This window comes from Psammomys obesus, unplaced genomic scaffold (genome assembly GCF_907164565.1).
Source record: "Psammomys obesus unplaced genomic scaffold, mPsaObe1.curated_primary_1811, whole genome shotgun sequence".
In the NCBI taxonomy this organism is placed as follows: domain Eukaryota; kingdom Metazoa; phylum Chordata; class Mammalia; order Rodentia; family Muridae; genus Psammomys; species Psammomys obesus.
In genome coordinates this window covers 1570497-1590162 of record NW_026592732.1, presented here as the reverse complement: position 1 = coordinate 1590162, position 19666 = coordinate 1570497, and the positions used below count along the sequence as shown (strand labels likewise).

At 55.0% G+C, this 19666-nt stretch overlaps 3 protein-coding genes across 8 annotated transcripts in view; 2 read left to right on the top strand and 1 right to left on the bottom strand.

Annotated features, from left to right (window-relative positions):
• Ercc1 (ERCC excision repair 1, endonuclease non-catalytic subunit) overlaps positions 1 to 1075 on the top strand; it is a 10682-nt gene extending 9607 nt beyond the window's left edge. For all 4 annotated transcript variants that reach the window (XM_055615467.1, XM_055615465.1, XM_055615468.1 and 1 more), the window contains one exon: positions 973 to 1075. In XM_055615467.1, coding sequence (XP_055471442.1) covers positions 973 to 1026 — 54 coding nt within the window. In that variant the 3' untranslated portion in view covers positions 1027 to 1075. The remainder of the gene's footprint in view (positions 1 to 972) is intronic.
• Positions 913 to 4658, bottom strand: Polr1g (RNA polymerase I subunit G). Its single transcript, XM_055615464.1, has 3 exons — positions 3587 to 4658; positions 3344 to 3485; positions 913 to 2434 (listed from the first exon to the last, which is right to left on the bottom strand). The coding sequence occupies exons 1-3, from the start codon at positions 3606 to 3608 to the stop codon at positions 1270 to 1272; spliced, it is 1329 nt and encodes a 442-aa protein (XP_055471439.1). The 5' UTR covers positions 3609 to 4658; the 3' UTR covers positions 913 to 1269.
• The window catches only part of Ppp1r13l (protein phosphatase 1 regulatory subunit 13 like), a 17170-nt gene continuing 1431 nt past the window's right edge, over positions 3928 to 19666 (top strand). Inside the window, exons 1-11 of one of the 3 annotated variants that reach the window (XM_055615462.1) lie at positions 3928 to 3984; positions 11217 to 11289; positions 11382 to 11524; positions 12148 to 12658; positions 12739 to 12837; positions 12908 to 12999; positions 13253 to 13688; positions 14945 to 15405; positions 17649 to 17780; positions 17863 to 17996; positions 18105 to 18271. In XM_055615462.1, coding sequence (XP_055471437.1) covers positions 11235 to 11289; positions 11382 to 11524; positions 12148 to 12658; positions 12739 to 12837; positions 12908 to 12999; positions 13253 to 13688; positions 14945 to 15405; positions 17649 to 17780; positions 17863 to 17996; positions 18105 to 18271 — 2230 coding nt within the window. In that variant the 5' untranslated portion in view covers positions 3928 to 3984; positions 11217 to 11234. Of the gene's footprint in view, positions 3985 to 5336; positions 5459 to 11216; positions 11290 to 11381; positions 11525 to 12147; positions 12659 to 12738; positions 12838 to 12907; positions 13000 to 13252; positions 13689 to 14944; positions 15406 to 17648; positions 17781 to 17862; positions 17997 to 18104; positions 18272 to 19666 lie in introns of those variants that run through there. The other 2 variants (XM_055615461.1, XM_055615463.1) reach the window with 2 other exon arrangements.

Below are 19666 nucleotides of genomic sequence, written 5' to 3'. Positions count from 1 at the left end.
GACTCTGAGGTTCTAATAAGTGGCTGTTGTTTGTAGTGCCTAGCTGGCCGGGAGACAAGGCTGGGCCTGAACTCAGCTCTGCCGATGGCTTCTGCTGAGATCACAAGCAGGCCACCGTGCTTTTAAGGCTCTATAAACCTTTTTCCTGGGGGTCAGGATATGTAGCTGAGTTGGTAGAGCATTTGCAAAGTCCTGACTCTAATCCCAGCACTGTCTAAACTAAGTTTAGTGAGTATGCTTCAGCAGTTGGATAAGGTATGAGGGTCCAAGCTCAAAGCCATCCTTGGGGCCAGCCTAGGATGCGTGGCACCGTGTCTCAGGTGCAAGTAAGGTTTTTTGGTTGGTTTGTTTTATTTACCTCATTCCTTGAGACTTTCTCAGGTAGCTCAGGCTGGACTCAGTATGTAGCTGAGGCTGGCACTTGACTTCTGATCTTCCTGCCTTAGCTTCCCAGTGCTCAGATTACAGGATGTGTGCCACCCTCCTGCCTTATTTATCTATTTATTCAAGACAGGGTTTCCCGAACTTGGTCTGTAGATCAGGCTAGCTTCAGACTCAGAGATCCACCCACCCCTGCCTCCTGAGGGCTGGGATTAAAGATATGCCCCACCCCCCAAAAAAAAAGCTTAAAAAGATCTTTTTGAGTTCGAGGCCAGCCTGGTGTACACAGCGAGCTCCAATACAGCCAAAGCTACACAGAGAAACCCTGTCTCGAAAAACAAAACAAAAAGATCTATGCCACTATAGTGGGCTAGTTTTATAGCTCTAAATGGTCCACTTACACCTTGACTGTCTCACATGGGGAAACCGAGGCCCAAAGGCAGGAGAACCCACCTTCTGTCCAGCCTCAAGTAGAACCGAGAAACACCCCCCAAAGCTCCTGCAACCTAGGAGAGTAAGAGCCACAACCCATTCCAAGCGGAGCAGGCAAACAGCGCCTTTAATGACCAGCTCTTCTCCCCATGCCCCCAGGCCCGCAGGCTCTTCGATGTCCTCCATGAACCCTTCCTCAGAGCTCCGCATTGACCCGCTGCCATGAAGGCCCAGCATCACAATAAAGCATTCCATGCCCAGGCTCCTGTGTCGGCTTTGGGGTAGGGATTGTCTCTGCCATTGATTTCTGACAACCTTCCTGGGCTCACCTCAGCCTGCCAGTTCCTTGGTTTCCCCACAGCGTGACTAGGGCTCCTGCTGAAGCTTCCTCTTTTGCTTCTTCTCCTGTCCTGTGGGAGACATCTCCCAGTGGGGAACGGTGTCTTGCACTCCACTTTACTGATCCATCTTCTTCTTGGTGGATCCTTGACCTGCCCTGGCCTCAGGTTCCTCAGAATCTATTAGGTCAGTCACCTCGGACCTTGACTCTGTTTCCTTCTGTCCTTTCTCTTTCTTTTTCTTGCTGGGTGCTGGAGTCACCTGGGGCTCAGGGTTGGCCGGAAGTATAGCTTCTGTCACCTCTGCCCCCAAGGGCAGTGCCTGATCCAGCCACTTTTCCTTTTTCTTCTTCTTTGTCTTCTTGGGGGACACAGGAGCTACCTCAGCTTGAAGCCCATGTTCTGAAATGTCAGGCTCCGTGATCACTTCAGGGAGGCCCATCTCTGGCTCCATCATCAAATTCTGCCTCTTTTCTTTTCTCCGCCTCTTTGTGGGTGTTGGCAGAATGGTCTCCTCCTGGGGTTCCTGCAGCTGAGGGACCACAATGGTGCTGTCCATTTCAGCTTCCTTTTGCCTCTTTCTCTTTTTGGTGGGGGAGAGGACAGTCCCCTCAGGAGGCTCTGTTTGAGCCCCAGGTTCTGTGTGCCCTGGATCCTCTTCCAGCTGGAGTGTCTCTGCTGCCTTGAACTTCTTCCTCTTTTTGCCGCTGGTGGCAGATGGGAATGGCAACTCTGCCATCTCTGCCAAGGGCTCCATCGCCTCGGCCTCCATCATCTCTACCTCATCTACCCGATGCTTCTTTTTCTTCTTCTTCCTCACTTCCGTTCCTAGGTCACCCCCGGCTGGGTCCACCTCCATGGCCCCATGCCCATTTACCACCTCCTGGGCAGCTGAGGCCTCTGCGCCCTTTTTCTTTTTCCTCTTTCCTGAAGTGGGTGACCTCAGAGGCAAGGCTGACCCAGGCCCAGTGACTGGAAGGCTGCCTCCGAAGGCAGAGAACCGAGGCCGCAGGCCAGCAGGGATCCGAGGTGGGAGGCTTGTGGGGATCGGCTGCAGGGGGACCCGAGAGATAAGATATTCTTGAGGACCCTCCATGATCCTTAAGCTCCCACAGGGGGCTGGGGCGCATGTGAGTCTGCCTCCCGCCTCCACTGACAATGCTAGCATGCTGGCGTCTCCGGCCTGGGGGCTGCTGGTTAACACCCGGTACCGGTGCTTCTTGCCGTCCAGTTTGCCCTTAACAGTCTTCGAGCCAGAGAGAGGCACGCGCCGCCCATTGAGGCTGAGGAGAGAGGGAGAAGCAGTGGCTGGGGAGATCTCTGTGCAATGGCAGGGTGGGGCTGGAAGCAGCTTTTCCGGGCTTGGGCACAGCTCAGCGCTAGAGCCCTGGGTTCCCGTTCCCTGTTTCAACCACCCAACCAACTTCTGGGGGTTTGTGGGATGCTAAAGCGTCTGACCAACCTGCACCACCTCCTCCCAGGTACTGCAGTTAGACATGCTGCCACCGCTGGCTTAGTATTTCTAAGCACATGCTGGCCTTGAAGTCTACCATTTTCCTGCCTCAGCCTCCCAAGTGCTGGGATTATATCTGATCCCCGCCATTACTGGCTAAGTGATGTTTAAGCGGACAGGCAGGGGACGACCCCAGACATGGAGTGTGTCTAGCATGATCAGGTTCTGGATTGGATCACCAGTTCTGCATAAAACTGGGAATGGTGGCTGTACTTGGTGGGGAGGGGGGGGAGGCAGGAGAATGAAGTTTAAATACTACATGAGCTATAAGATTCTTCCACACAAAGCAGCCTGTGGCACCCACTTGTAATCCCAATACTAAGGAAACTGACCCTGAGGGATGCTGGGACTTAGAAACCAGCCTGGGCTACAGAATGAGACTGTCTCAAAACAACCCAAAGCACCACTTCCGGCTTGCTCAGAAATGCCATCTAGCCCAGTGCTGTTGGCGCACGCCTTCAATCCCAGAGAACCGGAGGCAGAGGCAGGTGCCTCTACAGAGCGGGTTCCAGGACAGCCTGAGCTACACAGAGAAACCCTGTCTCAGGATTTAATAAAAAAAAAAAGAAAAAAGAAAAAAAAAAAGCCGTCTAATGCTCTGGTCTAATGCTCTGCTCACGGTCTACGGTGGGGTCGGCCTCTAGAGTGGGGGGCTCTTCCCGGTAGGCGGATCACTCACCACTGTGGGGCGAAGTCTGCAGGGGCTCGGATAAGCCACAGCTCTGTGTCTGGACCTGTCAGAGCTTCCAAGGAGAATCGTGGGGGATCCGAGTCTGGGGACATCTCCGTAAAGTGGGGAGGGCAGGAGAACCGCGCGGCGCCTGTGGGGAGCATCAGGGCGTCCGTAGGCCCTCCGCCTCCCGGGGCGCCCCCGCCGCCCTCCCCGCAGCCTCCTTCGCGCCCGGACCCCCGCCCCACTCACCGCAGGCCGGGGCGCCCTCCATCCCGACTCCGGGCGAGCCACACAGGACCCCGGGGAGCGCTGCCCACCACGTGGACCCCAGGGGCGGAGCCGCACGCGGGAGCGTCCACGCCGCGAGGAGAGGAGGGGCGTGGCCCGGCCCTGTCACTCGAGTCCCGAACCCGGCCGAGCTCCGCTTGGGAACGTCACCCAGCAGAGGAGCGGCGGGTCTCCGAGCACCCGCTACCGGAGGAAGCGGTTCTCCGTCCGGACCGGGAGCCGCTCGGGATCTCGGAGGGCCTGCTTCCCCGCACGTGCTCACGTGGTTTCCTCCAGCACGCTCCCGAGGGGCAGGCACCCAGCCGGGCCCGCTCTTAAAGAGACAGGAGAGCGCTGCGCACCGTCCCTGGAAGGGCTAGGTAAGGATCCCGGTTGCCGCGGTGGTGCTCTCCAGGCTAGGGCGTGTCTTGGGTAGTCCCTGGCGCGGCGAAAGCGGGAGGCTGGAGCGAGCCGCGTCAGGAAATAGAGAAACGCGAGGAACCGGAGCCTTCGAAGTACGGGCCAAGAGGCGGAGCTTCGGGAGTCCGGGGGGAAGCGGGAAACGGAGGGGGAGGAGCCGCGGGGCCAGGGGAGGAGCCTCGGGCCCCGGAGCCCCGAGCGTGGCGTTGGTCACGTTGTGGAAGCCCTCGCGGACTTAGGGTCCTCGTGGGAAGTCTTCCCCACGGCTGCGAGGGGGGCAGAGGTGCAGCGGCCGACCCCTCCCTGCGCTAGTAAACAGCGGCACGTGGGCCCGGGATTTGGGGGCCGCGCCCACGCCCCTTCCCAGCAGGACAGCAGCGCGTGGGGCGGCGGGCGGGTCCGTGGGCCGGCGGCGAGACAGGGTGGCCCGGCTGCATTCCTGGCCGGTGTGTCAGCGTGGCGTCGCGCCCCGCCCCTCGGCGGAGACTTCGGAGACTCCTCCAGACCTGGGAAACTCCCTCTCTTCCGCGGCTTTGAGAATGCAGAGGGGGTCAGTGTTGCGGGGACGCGTTCCCTTCGCCCGCGCTCTCCAGACCGTGCGTCCCCCAGCGCGTGGGGAAAGACTTGGGGACTCGCCCTTTGCGGCTCCGAGACTCCAATTCCCAGCGCACCCGGGGGTGGCTGGCCATGGACGTCGGTCACGGGGGCTGCTGGGGATTGTAGTCCATCCCGTCGCTAGGCACGCCAGTAAAGCGCCAGTGCTATGTGGTTGTTTTGTTTTTGAGACAGGGTTTCACTGTATAGCCCAGGCTATCCTGGAACTCAATATGTAGACCAGGATGGCCTTGAACTCGCAGAGGTGCTCCTGTCTCTGCTTCCCAAATGCTAGGATTAAAGGCCACTTATTTTTATTTTACTTAGACAGGTAAGCCGGGCTTGGAGTCCTGATTAAGGTGGGGCCTTTTCTCGCCGTAGAATTGGGTCGTGTGCATTTCTCCTTGCCTCTTATCTCCTACTCCTTAAGTGTCTAAATCTTCACTCGTACAAGGGGAGACTGAGCCTGGACGAGTAGGGGAGGGCTCAGGAGTTCTTCCTCTGCACCCACAGTGAGGTGGGAGTCTGGACTGTCGGGCATTTCACCGTCCAGGGCGCCCTGAATCAGGGCCTCGCTCTTGCTGACTGTGAAATGGATCGCGCCTGACTCCAAATGGAAATCTCCCTGGCTGCGCCCCGCCCCTCCGGGACTACAAATCCCAAAGTGCTCCAGGCCACCGCAGCTCCCCCTCCCCTGCGGGACACGCCTCCCCCAAGTCAGAGTCACGTCGTCTAACCTGTTCCCAGGACACTGCCCCGCCCCGTCCTCCGCTCCCCGCCGCCGGAGCCGGAGCCGGAGCCCGAGGAAAAGACCCCCGGTGCCAGGATCTGCCCCGACGCGTGAGTTCCACTCCGACCCGAGGTCCAGCCACCCCAGAACCCGGCACCGCGTCCCTGGGAGGGCTTGATGGAAACTAGGACCTTCCGTCCCGGGGAAAAGTGTGGGGAGCTCACGCCAGGGTCTCCGGAAAGAGGGAACTGGGGTACCGGCTTTAGTGGGCTGGTTGGGTGGGGGCTCGGACACCTGAGATCTCGGTGGTACTCGAAGCCTTTGGTCCTGGGTAGATATTGGAGCTGGAGTTCTTGAATACTTTAATCAGAGACTCTAGGAGCTGTCTCTGTGTGCTGTTGAGGGTCTCGGATCTCTGAATTTTGGGTTCCTGTGGAAGGTTAGGACGTTCTAGAACGGTTGGGCGCCCGGTCACCCTTCAGCTGCCTTCAGCACCAAGCCACTAGGTCTTTGCGTAAAATTAGTGACACTGGGCTCGTGGATCCTGGTCTTTGAACAGAGTGGGACAAACACGTGGGGCGTGGGTCCCTCAGGAGACTGTCCCGGCGTTACACCTCACCTTCTGGTTGTGGGGTGGGGGCAGGGGGAAGAAACAGGGGCAGCTCTCCAATCTCTTCTGTGCCGCTGAGCGAACCCCAACATGTCATTAACTGGGGCGTCAGACCTGCCTAACCAGAGGAGGCAGTCCACCAAAGGGCGCCCCCTGTGGGAGACGAAGATAGGACCTCTTATTGCCCCATAAGGGTGGGAAGTAGCTGGGGTCATTCTAGAGCCCGGGCCGCAATAACAGGACCATGGGCTGATCTGAGAGGTTTGTGTGGCCATGTACTGCCGCATTTCACAGAATGGAAGGCCGGAGGCCGGCGGGACATACAGGCAGCTGAATCTGATATCTCTTCCCTCTTGTGACAGCTGTCTGTGCAAGGACTTCCTCACTCCCACCAGACTCTAATTAACCTTCTTCACCCCCCTCCCTAGGGGTGGGGTTCCTTGCCCTGACCCAGAGGTGAGAAATGTCACCTCCGCTTCCATCTGTCTGACCTGAGGTATTGTAGGAGATAAGGGAGGGATGAAGGCTAAATCTGGAGGTGTCTGTCTGTCCTTGAGCCCGGGAGAGGGCAGAGGCAGGCAGGAACCTCCCTCCGTTTCTCCACCCCTGGGCCCTGGGCCCTTAAGTAGGGGGGATTACAAAGCTACTGGGGAACAAGCATCTGCAGAGGGAGGGTGTTTGTTAGTGCCTGGGCTGGAAGAGCGCTGGGTGACAGCCTGAAATGAAATTAAAAATAATAGCCACAGCTGCCAACACAGGCTGTGTCCTGCCAGTTCCCATCAGGAGGGAGCATTTGGCAATCACCCAAAGGTAGGAACAGAGAGTTCCACCTTCAGTGGGGTTCGGTGACCCCAGGGAGGACTCCTCCCTAGCAGTGGGGAGACTGAGGCTGGCAAACAGACACCTCCCACATCCTGGGATTGTGCCAGTTTCTGTCTGGCTCCCTCCAGGGCTCTCATCCCCCCCATCGTCCCACATTCCCTGGGACTGTCACTGTTTCGGGTGGGAAACTTGGGGTTCTGTGGTCCAAGAGCTCAGGCAGTTGAGTCCACTGGCAACAGAACCCAGGGCTCTTAGCACCACAGAAAGAAGGGGTTGCTGTGTGGCTCAGTAGGTAGAGTGCTTGCCTAGGATTTGGGAAGCTTTTATCCCCAGCACTGGGGAGATGGAGGGAGGAGGATCCGGAGTTTAAGTATAGCAGGGACTACATGAGACACTGTCAAAGAGAGGGGCCGGGCAGGGAGAGGGAGAGAGAGAGAGAGAAACAAGCCTTTAATCTCAGCACTTGGGAGGCGGAGGCAGGTGTATCTTTCTACGTTTTGGGTTCAGCGTAGTCTACATAATGAGTCTCAGACAAGCCGGGGAGACACAAACTAACCAACCAGCCGAAACCCTCACAAAAGATAAGACACGTGGGTTTTCATTGTCACTCTGAACCTTCCTGTGTGTTGATTGACACCACCCCCCCCTCAGGGACCTCCCTCACCCTCAGGGACTGTACTCAGACCCTTGTGCAAGCTACATAAGCACTCTATTGCTAGGAGCTGAAGTTCAGCTCCTGTTTGTTTGAGACAGAGTCTCGCTTATGTAGCCCACGGTGGCCTTAAACTAGTGACACTCCTGCCTCAGTGTCCCTAGAGAACCGTGGAGGGAGGCCGGTTGAATAACAGTCCAGCATGTGGTATTCGGTCCTTAAATTGCACTGTTGTCAACCCTGTATAATTTAGGTCCTCCAGCACTCACGCCTTATCTGGGTGATGTCATTAATTCCCCCACAGTACACGTGAGGAAACAGAGGGACAGAGGAGCACTCGCAGTAGCTAGCAGTTTAGCTAGGGGAAGTCCCCTGCCCATCCCACGGATTTAAAAATCAAGACTGACCCGGCTTAGGGTGAAGGATTGCATTCTGCGTGTTCCCAACCCATCTCGACACTCTGACCGGGATCCCACTGACTCCTCCAGGAAGTCCAAACAGGATCCTTCAGCTCTGAGAACCGGGCTGGAGTACATTGGAGGGCAGGCAGGGAGACCTAAGGGTGGAGCAGAGACGGGAGCCAGTTGAACGGAGAGCTAGAATTGGAGGGGAGCCCAAGGAAGAAGACCTGAGGCAGAGGGCAGGGGCAAGAGCCTGGGAACAGATGTGTGCCGCGCCCACCGGGCCCTCCGCGCTCCCCTGCTGGCCGGGAGCCGTGCACCTGCCCGGGCTCGCCTCGCATTCCCAGGACCTGAGCTCAGGGCTTGAGCGCGCAGGCGCGTGCGCCCCCTGGCGGTCCGGGTGCTCCTACCATCCACACCAGCCTTGGGAACAGCCTTGCTCCTTCGAGTTATCCGGTCCATAATGGTGCAGTTGCCAAAAGGTCCACCTACTGTCGGGTGCTGGGAACGGAATTCCTGGCCCCTGGAAGAACAATAAGGCCTCTTACAGGCCGAGCCATCTCTCAGCCCTTGTCTGTGTGCACAGGAGGGCCTGTGCCTGCGGAGCTGCAGCTGGAGCTGGTGTATGCAGCTGTGAACCGGACTCTGGTCCCCCACGCTATAAACGGTGGAGGTACCTCTCCAGCCAGCTCTTTCTGTGTAGCTCTGGCTGTCTTCAGACCTGGGCCTTTGAAAGCTGGAACTACAGGCGTGTGCCACCATGCCCAGCCCTTTATTTAAACTTTTATTTTTGAGATAGGGTTGTCCAGGCTGGCCCCTTCAATGTACTCTGCTGCCCAAACAGACCTTGAACTCTCCCTCATTTTGTATCAGCCTCCTAAGTAAGCTGGCCAGTGTGCCTAGGCCTCCCTAGGCACTCTACTTTCTGAAGCCTGGATTCTCACAGCCCGCAGTGCAAAGATGGTTCCACTTGCACCATCTTTGCACTGGTCCATTGAGGTAACCTGTTTATCTTCGTTTTACAAGGTAGGCAACTGCGGCACTCTTGTCAGGGCGTTCCAGAGTTTAACTCTATCTCTGGCTGCTCTTGGACCACTTCTTGAACTTTGATCTTATTTTTCTAATAACGGCAGGCAGAGCTCTACTGTTAAGCCATGCCCCCAGTCCCTCTTTGGGGCATTCTAGGCAGGGGTTCTACCACTGAGCCACACCCCAGCCCCTCACTTGGGGATTCTAGGCAGGGGCTCTACCACTGAGCTAGATCTCTGTTTCCAGTCAGACGTTTCTCTCAGTAAACATGTAAGCTTTGGGTTCGTCTTTTTAGAGCGTCACCATCTCAGAGTCCTTACTGGATATGGTGATGCATGTCTGTAGCCTGGGCCACAGAGAGGCAGGAGGAGCCATTGGTGAAGTTCCCAGCCAGTCTGGGCTACAACAGTGAGACCAAATGCCACGTCAGATTTCAGAATGGAAGCCTCTTCGAGATCAGAAGGGCCTTTCAGAGCACTTAGTTTACGTCTCCTGCCCTGTGGGAAGTCTTAGGAGGAGTCAGGGAGTCTCAGGCCCTAAGGGTGGAGAGGACTCAAGGTCACACATGCTCAGATGAGCCACCAGCCCAAACAAGTTCTGCTCCTCGTGGCTTCCCAGACAGAGACTGGTGTCAACATGTCCCAGCCGGCCCCCTGCCTACGCCTTTACAGCCAAAAGGTGACAGGGATGGCAGGCGTGGCGGCTGCCACGGGAGCAGGATGGCTGGTGTGACTGGTTCCCAGGGGCCTCGCCTCCTCCTGCTGGCTGCTGACTGAAGCCTGGCCCTCTCTGGCCCTGTCACCTCCCTCTTCCTCCTCTTAACAGTGGGGCAGTGGGGCGGTTTGAGCAGGGCCTCTTGCAGACAGTGACTCTCAGAGGAAGCACTAACCTCACCGCCCCCTGGGACACCTCCGAGTTTGAAACAAACATTGCAAAATGACCAGTTAGACCCTGGTGTGAAACATAGTCTGAAGGACTTCTTGTATGTTGACTCTGAACACACATTTCTCTCTCTCTCTCTCTCTCTCTCTCTCTCTCTCTCTCTCTCGCTTAATCCTATTTTGAGACTAGGTAGACCATGATGGACTTGAACTCACAGAGATCCTCCTGCTCTGCCTCCCAGGTTAGGATTAGAGGCATATGCCACCATGCTCAGTTCTTTTTTTTATTTTTATTTTTAATGGTTTGTTTTGAGACAGGGTTTCTCTGTATAGTCCTGGCTGTCCTGGAATTCACTCTGTAGACTAGGCTGGCCTCTGACTCACAGAGATCCACCTGCCTCTGCCTCCCAAGTGCTGGGATTAAAGGCATGAGCCACCACACCCAGCCCTTTCTTTTCTTTTGCTCTTTGAGACAGGGTTTCATCTTGTCTAGGCTAACTTCCAAATTGCTGAGTGGCTAAGGATAGTCCTTACTGAAGATCTTTTTACCTGGTCCTCCCAAGTGCTGGGATGGAGGGCTGTACCAAAACATACACCTGGCTTTAAGCTGTCTGAATTGTATTTTCTTCCTTACTAGGGAGGTGCTTTCTGGAGAGATAGCTGAGAAGTTGGGAGCACTTGTTGCTCTTGCAGAGGACCCGAGTTCAGTTCCCAGCACCCACATGGTGGCTCACAACTATTTGCAACTTCGGTTCTAAGGGATCACCTGGTCATGATGGGCACCACAAGCAGGCAGACTTGCAGGTGCTCGTGTAGAGAAAATAAGAAAATCTAAAAATAAACAAAACCCAAACCTAACAAAATTATCATGTTGTACAGGCCTGTAATCCAAGAGTCCTGAAGGCCAAGGTAGGCCAAGGATTCTGCATTTGAGACCTACATAGTTTAAGACTATATAAAAATTTCCAGTCCACATTAGAATACATAAAAAAAAATCTTAACATGGAAAGTAAAAGAAGGCTGGTGTTGTGATTTAATGCTAGATTCCCCCAGTGAGGGGCTGGGGTGTGGCTCAGTGGTAGAGCCCCTGCCTAGAATCCCCCAGTGAGGTGCTGGGGTGTGGCTCAGGGAAAGCATTTGCCTAAGTGTGCATATGGCACTGTATTTAATTGCCATTACAGAAATAAGCAAAACAACAACAACAACAAAATCAACAACAAAACATCTGGTAGTGTTCCTGGTCCCTAGTAGACATACATTAAAACAGTTAATTATTTCATTCTCAGTTCAAGAGCATGTGATGGGTGAAGGGTAGATTCTTTGTCCTGAACTTTCTAGAACCGGTCTGGACTTCTAGGTAGCTTATGGACAGAGTTCTGAAGGAACTAAATGTCTGTCGAGGGCCCCACCTTCCCTGGGTGGGCCCTGAAGGGGCATGGCTGAAGGGTCTGAGCCAGTTCTCCCTCCTGGCAGGCACCCTGCTCCGGCACCATGGACAGCGAAGCATTCCAGAGTGCGAGGGACCTTCTGGATCTGAACTTCCAGTGTGAGCTGGGGGGGGGGGGGGGAGGAGCAGGGCCGGGGGGGGGGGGGGGGGACGTAGGGGGGAGGGCCTGACCTTCACTCCTGCCCACCCAGCACTGGCCATGAAGCACATGGATCTGAAACAGATGGAGCTGGACACGGCGGCCGCCAAAGTGGACGAACTGACCAAGCAGTTGGAGTCATGGTGGTCAGACTCGCCAGCACCTCCTGGCACACAGGCCGGCGTCCCCCCCAGGGTGAGCCTAGTGATCCCCACCGACCCCACCCTCCCAAGCCAGCTTTTCTCCATGCCCTGGGGAGGCTTGAGTGTGTGAGGTGGTGCAGGTTGTGGGGTAAGCAAGACCGTCTAGGAGGTAGGAACAGCTAACTATGGCCAGGAAGGCTGAGGCAGGAGGATCAACTCAAGGCCAGCCTCTCTACTTCATAAAGAGTTAGGCTAGGCAACAGGGGAGGTGAAGTTGGTAGAATGCTTGCCTAGCACGAAGGAAGGTCTGGGCTTCATCCCTGGTACCGTTTAAAGCCAGGGCTTGTGGTGTACATATGAAATCCTGGAGCAGAAGAGGCAGGCTGGCCTGGAACTCACTCTGTAGACCAGGCTGGCCTCAAACTCAGAGATCCGCCTGCCTTTGCATCCCGAGTGCTGGGACCACGCTAGACTGAAATATATTTTTAAGTGGGAAAAAAGTGAAAGCTCATATGAAGGAAAGGGCCTTTTCTTAAGTCGTAGAAAAGTGCCAGCAACAAGTTAGACCCCGTCCGCCCCCAAGCTTTGCCAACACTCAGCACCTGCCCTCAGCGGACCTAATCTGACCTCCCGCACTGACTCCTCTGAGTTTTTGACGCCCCGATTTCCCCACAGATGTCCAGGTATAGCACCAGCCCTGTCCCCGAGCCTTTTGGCAGCAGAGGGTCCCCGCAGAAGATAGCCGCGGATAGCACAGAGGCCCGTTTTGGACGCTCGGAGAGTGCCCCGTCCCTGCACCCCTTCAGCCCTCTGTCCCCCAAGGGCAGGCCATCCTCTCCGCGCACCCCCATCTACCTGCAGCCCGATGCTTACAGCAGCCTGGATCGCGCGCCATCGCCCAGACCGCGCGCCTTCGACGGGACAGGCAGTCCCCACGGCCGGGCGCCATCCCCGCGGCCGGGGATTGGCCCGCTGCGGCAGCCGGGCCCCCCGCCCCCCTTCGACTACCTGGGCCGTGCAGGGTCCCCCCGGGGCAGCCCTCTAGCTGAGGGTCCCCAGGCCTTCTTCCCGGAGCGTGGACCTTCCCCACGTCCGCCTGCTACAGCCTATGACGCGCCGGCCGCGTTCGGGAGCCCCCTGCTGGGCGCGGGTGGCAGTGCCTTCGCCCCGCCGCTCCGTGCACAAGGTACACTGGGACCCACTCTTCGGGTGGTTGGTCCGAGCTGGCCTATGCTTACACCCTCGCTCACGCACCCTTTTCTCCAGACGACTTGACGCTACGGCGGAGGCCCCCAAAAGCCTGGAACGAATCTGACCTGGATGTAGCCTATGAGAAAAAGTCTTCACAGACAGCAAGCTATGAACGTGAGTGAAAGGTGAGGGTACCCTGGGAGACGGAGGTCCAGAGTCCCTCGTGACAATGCTTATTTTGCAGGGCTGGATGTCTTCACGCGGCCTGCCTCGCCAGGCCTGCAGCTCTTACCCTGGAGAGAGAGCAGCTTGGACGGGCTGGGGGCCAGTGGCAAGGTGAGGAGTAGGTGGGCCACAGGGGGGTGAAGGTGGAGGGTGCGTGCGTGTGTGCGTGTGTGTGTGTGTGTGTGTGTGTAGTGGGGACTGGCCTACAGTCAAGGCAATCCTCCTGCCTCAGCCTCTCCTCCTGGGATTACTGGCATGGGCCACCACACACACATCCCTTCCTTCTCTCACCCCCTTGCCCTTACCTGTCTTCATTCCATTCTCTTGCCTTCCCTCCCTCCCCCTTGCTCTCTCTCCTACCCAGGACAACCTCACCAGTGCCACATTGCCACGCAACTACAAGGTATCCCCTCTGGCCAGTGACAGGCGTTCTGACGTTGGCAGCTACCGCCGCTCTCTGGGTTCAGCAGGGCCCTCGGGTACTTTGCCACGCAGCTGGCAGCCCGTCAGCCGCATCCCCATGCCCCCCACCAGCCCCCAGCCCCGAAGCGCCCCACGCCAGCGTCCCATCCCACTCAGCATGATCTTTAAGCTCCAGAACGCTTTCTGGGAACACGGAGCCAGCCGGGCTGTGCTCCCGGGATCCCCCATCTTCTCCCGAGCACCCCCATCTAAGCTGCCTCCCCAGCCACCCCCTCAGCCCCAGCTGCAGCCCCAACCTCAACCTCAGATGCCCCCCCAGTCCCAGGCCCAGCCTCAGACTCCAGCACCCCAACAGACTTGGCCTCCTGTGAATGAAGGTGAGTCAGCTGAGGGCGCATCTCAGAAGGCTGGGCAAAGGAAGGAGAAATGACGGGGGCCAGAGCAGCTGGGGAGCCGTGACAACCAAACCTGACTCCAGACACTGTCCCTGCAGAGAGCTGGGCCGGATAAAGATGGGAGACAGGAACACAAGAGACAGGGTTACAGACTGGTTAAGCAGAATTCACGCAGAGTAGCCTCAGGCAGGTGCTTTAACCTGTCTGAAAGTTGTTTTCCCTGAGTGTAAAAACTGAATCATGATAAAGTCCCATCTATTAGGGACAGCGTACTAAAGCTATATCCATTCTTGAAAATAAGGCCTTATGCCCAGTAAGTAGAGCTTGCCCATTATACCACAGCTGACAGGGTCCTTTAGCACCAGGTCAGTGGAGTGCAGCCAGCAGCACGAGCCTATCCAAACTACTGGCCTGCTATATGATTCAGGGTAGATCCTGGTGGTGGTGGCAGTGTAGTCCTTTAATCCCAGCAGTCGGGAGGCGTACACAGGCAGATCACTGTGAGTTTGAGGCCAGCCTGGTCAACAAAGCGAGTTCCAGGACAGCCAGGACTACACAAACCCTGTCTCTTAAAAAAAAAGGAAATCACCCAAGGCTCTCTGAGCCTGTTTTCCCACCTGTGAAAAAAAGAGAATAAGGTCTACCTTATAGGATCGAGCCAGAGGTTGGGATAAAGACTGGTTAATATTTCCACCTGCTGAGACACTCCTGTGGAGAAAGGGGATGGAACAGAGGGAAGAAATCATTGAATAACAGGCCAGTGAAGTCTGGGTTTTCTGTGTGAGATGTTAGGAGGTGAAACTCTTAGGTTCCTAGAAAGCCAAGTTTATTGTTGTTGGTAGGAGTGCATATTCGAGAGCCAAGCAGCTGTGTGATTTTGGGCAACTGACTTTCCCTCTCTGAACTTTAGATTCCTTTCCACAATATGATCACCTATTTCTTCAAAATGTAGGAAGTGATGGACTGGCATAGGACTGGGACCATGCTTAGTGGATTGAATGTCTAGCGTGTCTCCTGGGTTCAATGTCCACCACCGTAAATACATAAATAAATCTGGTGTATAGGTGCTCAGTAAATGGTAGATATCATAATATTATATTATGTACAGCCCAGAGTACTAGAGAGGGTAAGAGACTGCCCTGAGGTCACACAGCAAAGGAGCTGGTTGCATCTCGGAAGTTGTAGGTATAGGAAACTCCTAGCTACTCTTCCTCTAATGGGGTTCTTGTTCCTGCTAGGCCTCCTCAAATCCTCTGCCGAGCTGGAGCCAGAGCCTGAGCTAGAGGGGCTACTGGCTCCTGTGCTTGAGGCCGGGGATGCAGATGAAGGTACCGTCACTCGGCCCCTCAGCCCCACCAGGCTACAGCCAGCACTGCCACCTGAAGCACAGACTGTACCTGAGCTGGAGGAGGTGGCCCGAGTGCTGGCAGAGATTCCTCGACCCCTCAAACGCAGAGGCTCCATGGAGCAGAGCCCTGCTGTGGCCCTGCCCCCCACCCACAAGAAACAATACCAACAAATCATCAATAGACTCTTCCATCGGCATGGTGGCCAAGGGCCCGGGGTCCCTGAGCCAGAGCTGTCCACAATCACAGAGGGATCTGAGGCCCGAGCAGGACCTCCTGCTCCTGCCCCACCAGCTCCCATCCCACCCCCAGCCCCACCCCAGAGCAGCCCTCCAGAGCAGCCTCAGAGCATGGTAAGTCACAGGAGGAGACTGGGATGTGTGCTCATCTCTGACACAGTTGCTATAACAAAAAGGCCTTCACCATGTAGCTGTTTAAATGAGACCTACTGTGGTTCCCAGGCTCCATCCCAGGGCTTACCACTATTCATAGCCAAGATGGCACCAACCATTTTGCAAAGCCATTTTGTGTAAATAGGGCTGGGCCCAGGGAAAAAGGGAGAGTCTGAATGGATAGAGGGGTGACTAGGTACCTTGGTTTTATTTGCCTGTGCCTCAGCATTCCTTCATGAATCTCAGTTTTATACCTGCAATTAGTCTGAGTTTTTGGTGTGACAATAGGTTTACCTGAGACCTGGAGACCAGACAATCTCTGGTGCCTACTTTTTCTGGGTACCTACTCTGTCTTCTTGTGAAAAGTTTCTGGTCCCCAAGACTTTGGTTATCAAGATTTATGTGCACCAACTACAGAGTTTTCATCATAGCCCCAATGCTACTTACTCAACTGTGCATTCTAGAACCAGGCACTTAGCCACTCTGTGCCTCACTTTTCTTGTCTGTAAAATGGGAATGGAAATAGCAGTAGCCACCTGATAGGTTTGCAGTAAGAATTGACTGCTTCCTGGGGTGTAACTGTTGTTAACACTGACCTAAAAGTTGGTTCCTGCTATTTTTTGTTTGTTTGTTTGTTTGTTGTGTGTATTTGTTCCATCTTTTATTGATTTGACAATAGCAACTCAAAAAAAGATATTTTTGGCTCAGTTTGAAGGTACAGTGGTAGGAACAGGAGTCAGCTAGTTATATTAGATCCACAGTCAAAAAGCAGACAGTGATAAATGCTGGTGTAGTCTTTCTTCTCCTCTTTATTCAGCCTATTAGGGCCCTAGCCTGTGGAATGATGGTACCAGTTCAAGTGGGCCTACCTTTATTAACCTAGTCTAGACAGATAACTCTCTTGCAGAACCAGCCAAAAGTTTCTTTCCATGGTGGTTCTATGTGTTTGTTTGGTTGTTTGGCTGTTTGTTTGTTTGGTATTGCAAGACAGGATTCTCTGTGTACATTTGGCTACCATGGAACAGGCTCTGTAGACCAGGCTGGCTCCAACTCAGAAATCCCACTGCCTTTGCCCCCCAACTGCTAGGATTAAAAGTGTATGTCACTATTTTTTATTTTTTAATTTATTTATTTACTTGATTTGATTTGATTTGATTGATTAATTGATTGGTTGGTTGATTTTGGTTTTTCAAAATAGAGTTTCTTTGTGGCCTTGGCTATCTTGGAACCAGCTCTGTAGACCAGGCTAGCCTCCAAGTCAGAACAATATGCCTGCTTCTGCCTCCAGAGTGCTGGGATTAAAGGCATGGGCCACCACACCCAGTTATGGTTTATTTATTTATTTTTATGTATATGGATATTTTGTCTGCATGTATGTCTGTGTACCATGTGTGTGCAGTAACCACAGAGTCTAGAAGGTGATTTCAGATCCCGTTACATTGGAGTTACAAATGGTTGTGAGCCAACATGTCGGTGGTGGGACTTGAACTTGGGTCCTCTGTGAGAGCAGCCAGTGCTCTAAACCTCTGGTGAATTCTAAATTCCATTGAGTTATCAATCAAAATTAACTGTCTCTGGGGTTTTGCAGATTTTCTGTTTTGTTTGAGAAAGGGTCTTACTCTCTAGCTTAGTGGTTCTCAGCCCTCCTAACACTGCCCCCCTTTAGTACAATTCCTCATGTTGTGGTAACTCCCCAACCATAAGATTATTTTTATTGCTACCTATAACCGTAATTTTGCTACTGTTATGAATCATAGTGTAAATGTCTGTATTTTCTCATGGTCTTGGGTGACCCCTGAAAAAAAACATTGTGGACCCAAAGGGGGTCTTGACCCACAGGTGGAGAACCAGTGCTATAGTCCAAGCTGTCCTTGAACTCTCTTCAGTCCTCCTGCCTCAGCTACCCAAACGCTGAGATTATGTGCATGCACTGCCATTCCTGGTTTACAGAAATAATTGCTGTGAAGACCACCCCCTCCATGGCCTTCTAGCTTCATTCCTCTAAGATCTCAGGGCTCAACATTCCCAAGTCACTGGATGACCTGATAGTTGTAAATAGTTCAGGGAGGTGTGGCCAGTCCTCCCTGCCCTCACACCTCCGTGCCTGGGTGTGACTCCTCCCAAGCTGGTCCATGCCTGAGCCCTGTTTTCCCCTCTGAGCCGTGAGTGGGCAAGCCTCGCTGAAGTCCCGCCCTGTCCTGCAGGAGATGCGCTCAGTACTGCGCAAAGTGGGGTCCCCACGCAAGGCTCGGCGAGCGCGCCTCAACCCACTGGTGCTGCTGTTGGACGCAGCGCTGACTGGGGAGCTGGATGTGGTACAGCAAGCGGTGAAGGAGGTGAGGTGACCCCCCCTCCCCCCAGGTGAGGAGAGCACAGGCTGACAGGCGGGCTGAGTCCCTTTCTCCCTGGTGTTTCCAGATGAACGACCCAAGCCAGCCCAACGAGGAGGGTATCACCGCCCTGCACAATGCCATTTGCGGCGCCAACTACCCCATTGTGGACTTCCTCATCGCTGCGGGCGCCAATGTCAACTCCCCTGACAGCCATGGCTGGTGAGTCCCCAATGTGCACCTGCCAGGGAGGTGGATGGGACCTTGGCATCGCGAGGGGAGGAGCTGCTGGCTGGGGGACCTCCCTCTCACTCACCCTCCGGCCACTAGGACACCGCTGCATTGTGCCGCTTCGTGCAACGACACTGCCATCTGCACAGCGCTGGTGCAGCATGGTGCGGCCATCTTTGCCACCACGCTCAGTGACGGCGCCACCGCCATCGAAAAGTGCGACCCTTATCGCGAGGGCTATGCGGACTGCGCCACCTACCTGGCAGGTACGTGCGGGTGGGGGGGACTTGGGAGCTGCGTTATTCAGACTGTACGACCCAACTCATTCCACCTGAAGGGGCCGGCGGTGGAGATGCTGTGGTGGCTGCACACCTGTGATCCTAGCACTCAGGGAGGCAGAGGCAGGCGGATCTCTGTGAGTTCGAGGCCAGAATGGGCTACAAAGCGAATCCAGGACAGCCAAGGCTACCCAGAGAAACCCTGCTTCAAAAAACAAAACAAACAAAAGGAAGGGCAGTATGGTGCCCTGGCCAGTCTGCTGGGAAGCCCCTTAGAGGCTGGGGCACTTGCAGCACTCAGACGCCTGAGTTCCCACTAGGTCTCTCCCGGCGTCTGCTTGTGCTGTAGGTAGACATTAGGGGTCGTGGAGCAGAAAGGTTTAACATTCTGTGAGGTAGGGACGAGGGCCAGGGTGTAGCCCCATTCCCGAGGCTGGAGACCAGCTAGAATTATAGAGAACCTGTCTCGGAAAGAAGGTGTGGGGCGGAGGTAGCTCAGCTGCAGGTACTTGCCTAGCGTGGTTGAGGCCCTGGGTTCTAGCTGCAGGAACTGAGTGAGGTGGCCCACCCCTGTAATCCCACAGCTTGGGAGGTGGGGCCAAAAGACTGAAAATTCAGCCTCGTTCTTGGTCGTATGCCTAGTTTGAGGTCAGCCTGAGACACCTTAGAGCCTACCTATCTTTATTTATTTGTTGGTTTGTTTTTTCCAGACAGGGCTTCTCTGTGGAGCCCTGGCTGGCCTGGAACTCACTCTGCACACCAAGCTGGCCTCGAACTCACAGAGATCTGCCTGCCTCTGCCTCCCGAGTGCTGGGATGTGCCACCACTGCCCACATGACCCGACTTATCTTTAAAAATTAAAAGTTAAAGAGAGAGATGAGGATCTGGAGTAGTTGAGAGTTGAGAGCACTGGCTGCTCTTCCAGAGGTCGTGAGTTCAGTTTCCAGCACTGACAGGGCAGCTTACAACTCTCGGTAACTGTCGTTCCATGGGATCCTGTGTCCTTTCCTGGTGTGCAGAAAAAGCACCCATATAGATAAAATGCATAAATAAGCAAATCTTTTTTTTCTTTTTTTTTTTTTGTTTGTTTTTTGGCTTTTGTTTTTTGAGACAGGGTTTCTCTGTGTAGCCTTGGCTGACCTAGACTCATGTTGTAGACCTGGCTGGCCTCGAACTCAGAGATCTGCCTGCCTCTGCCTCCTGAGTGCTGGGATTACAGGCAAAGACAGCTTTCCAGGTGTTTCATCTCTTGGCTGCAGCAGCGGCCACACCTGCCCCTGTCCTCCGTGTGGCTGTGTTCCTGGCCTGACTGCCTGGCCCTGTCCGTGTGGCTGTGTTCCCAGCCCCGGCCTGACAGCCTGGCCCTGTCCTCCGTGTGGCTGT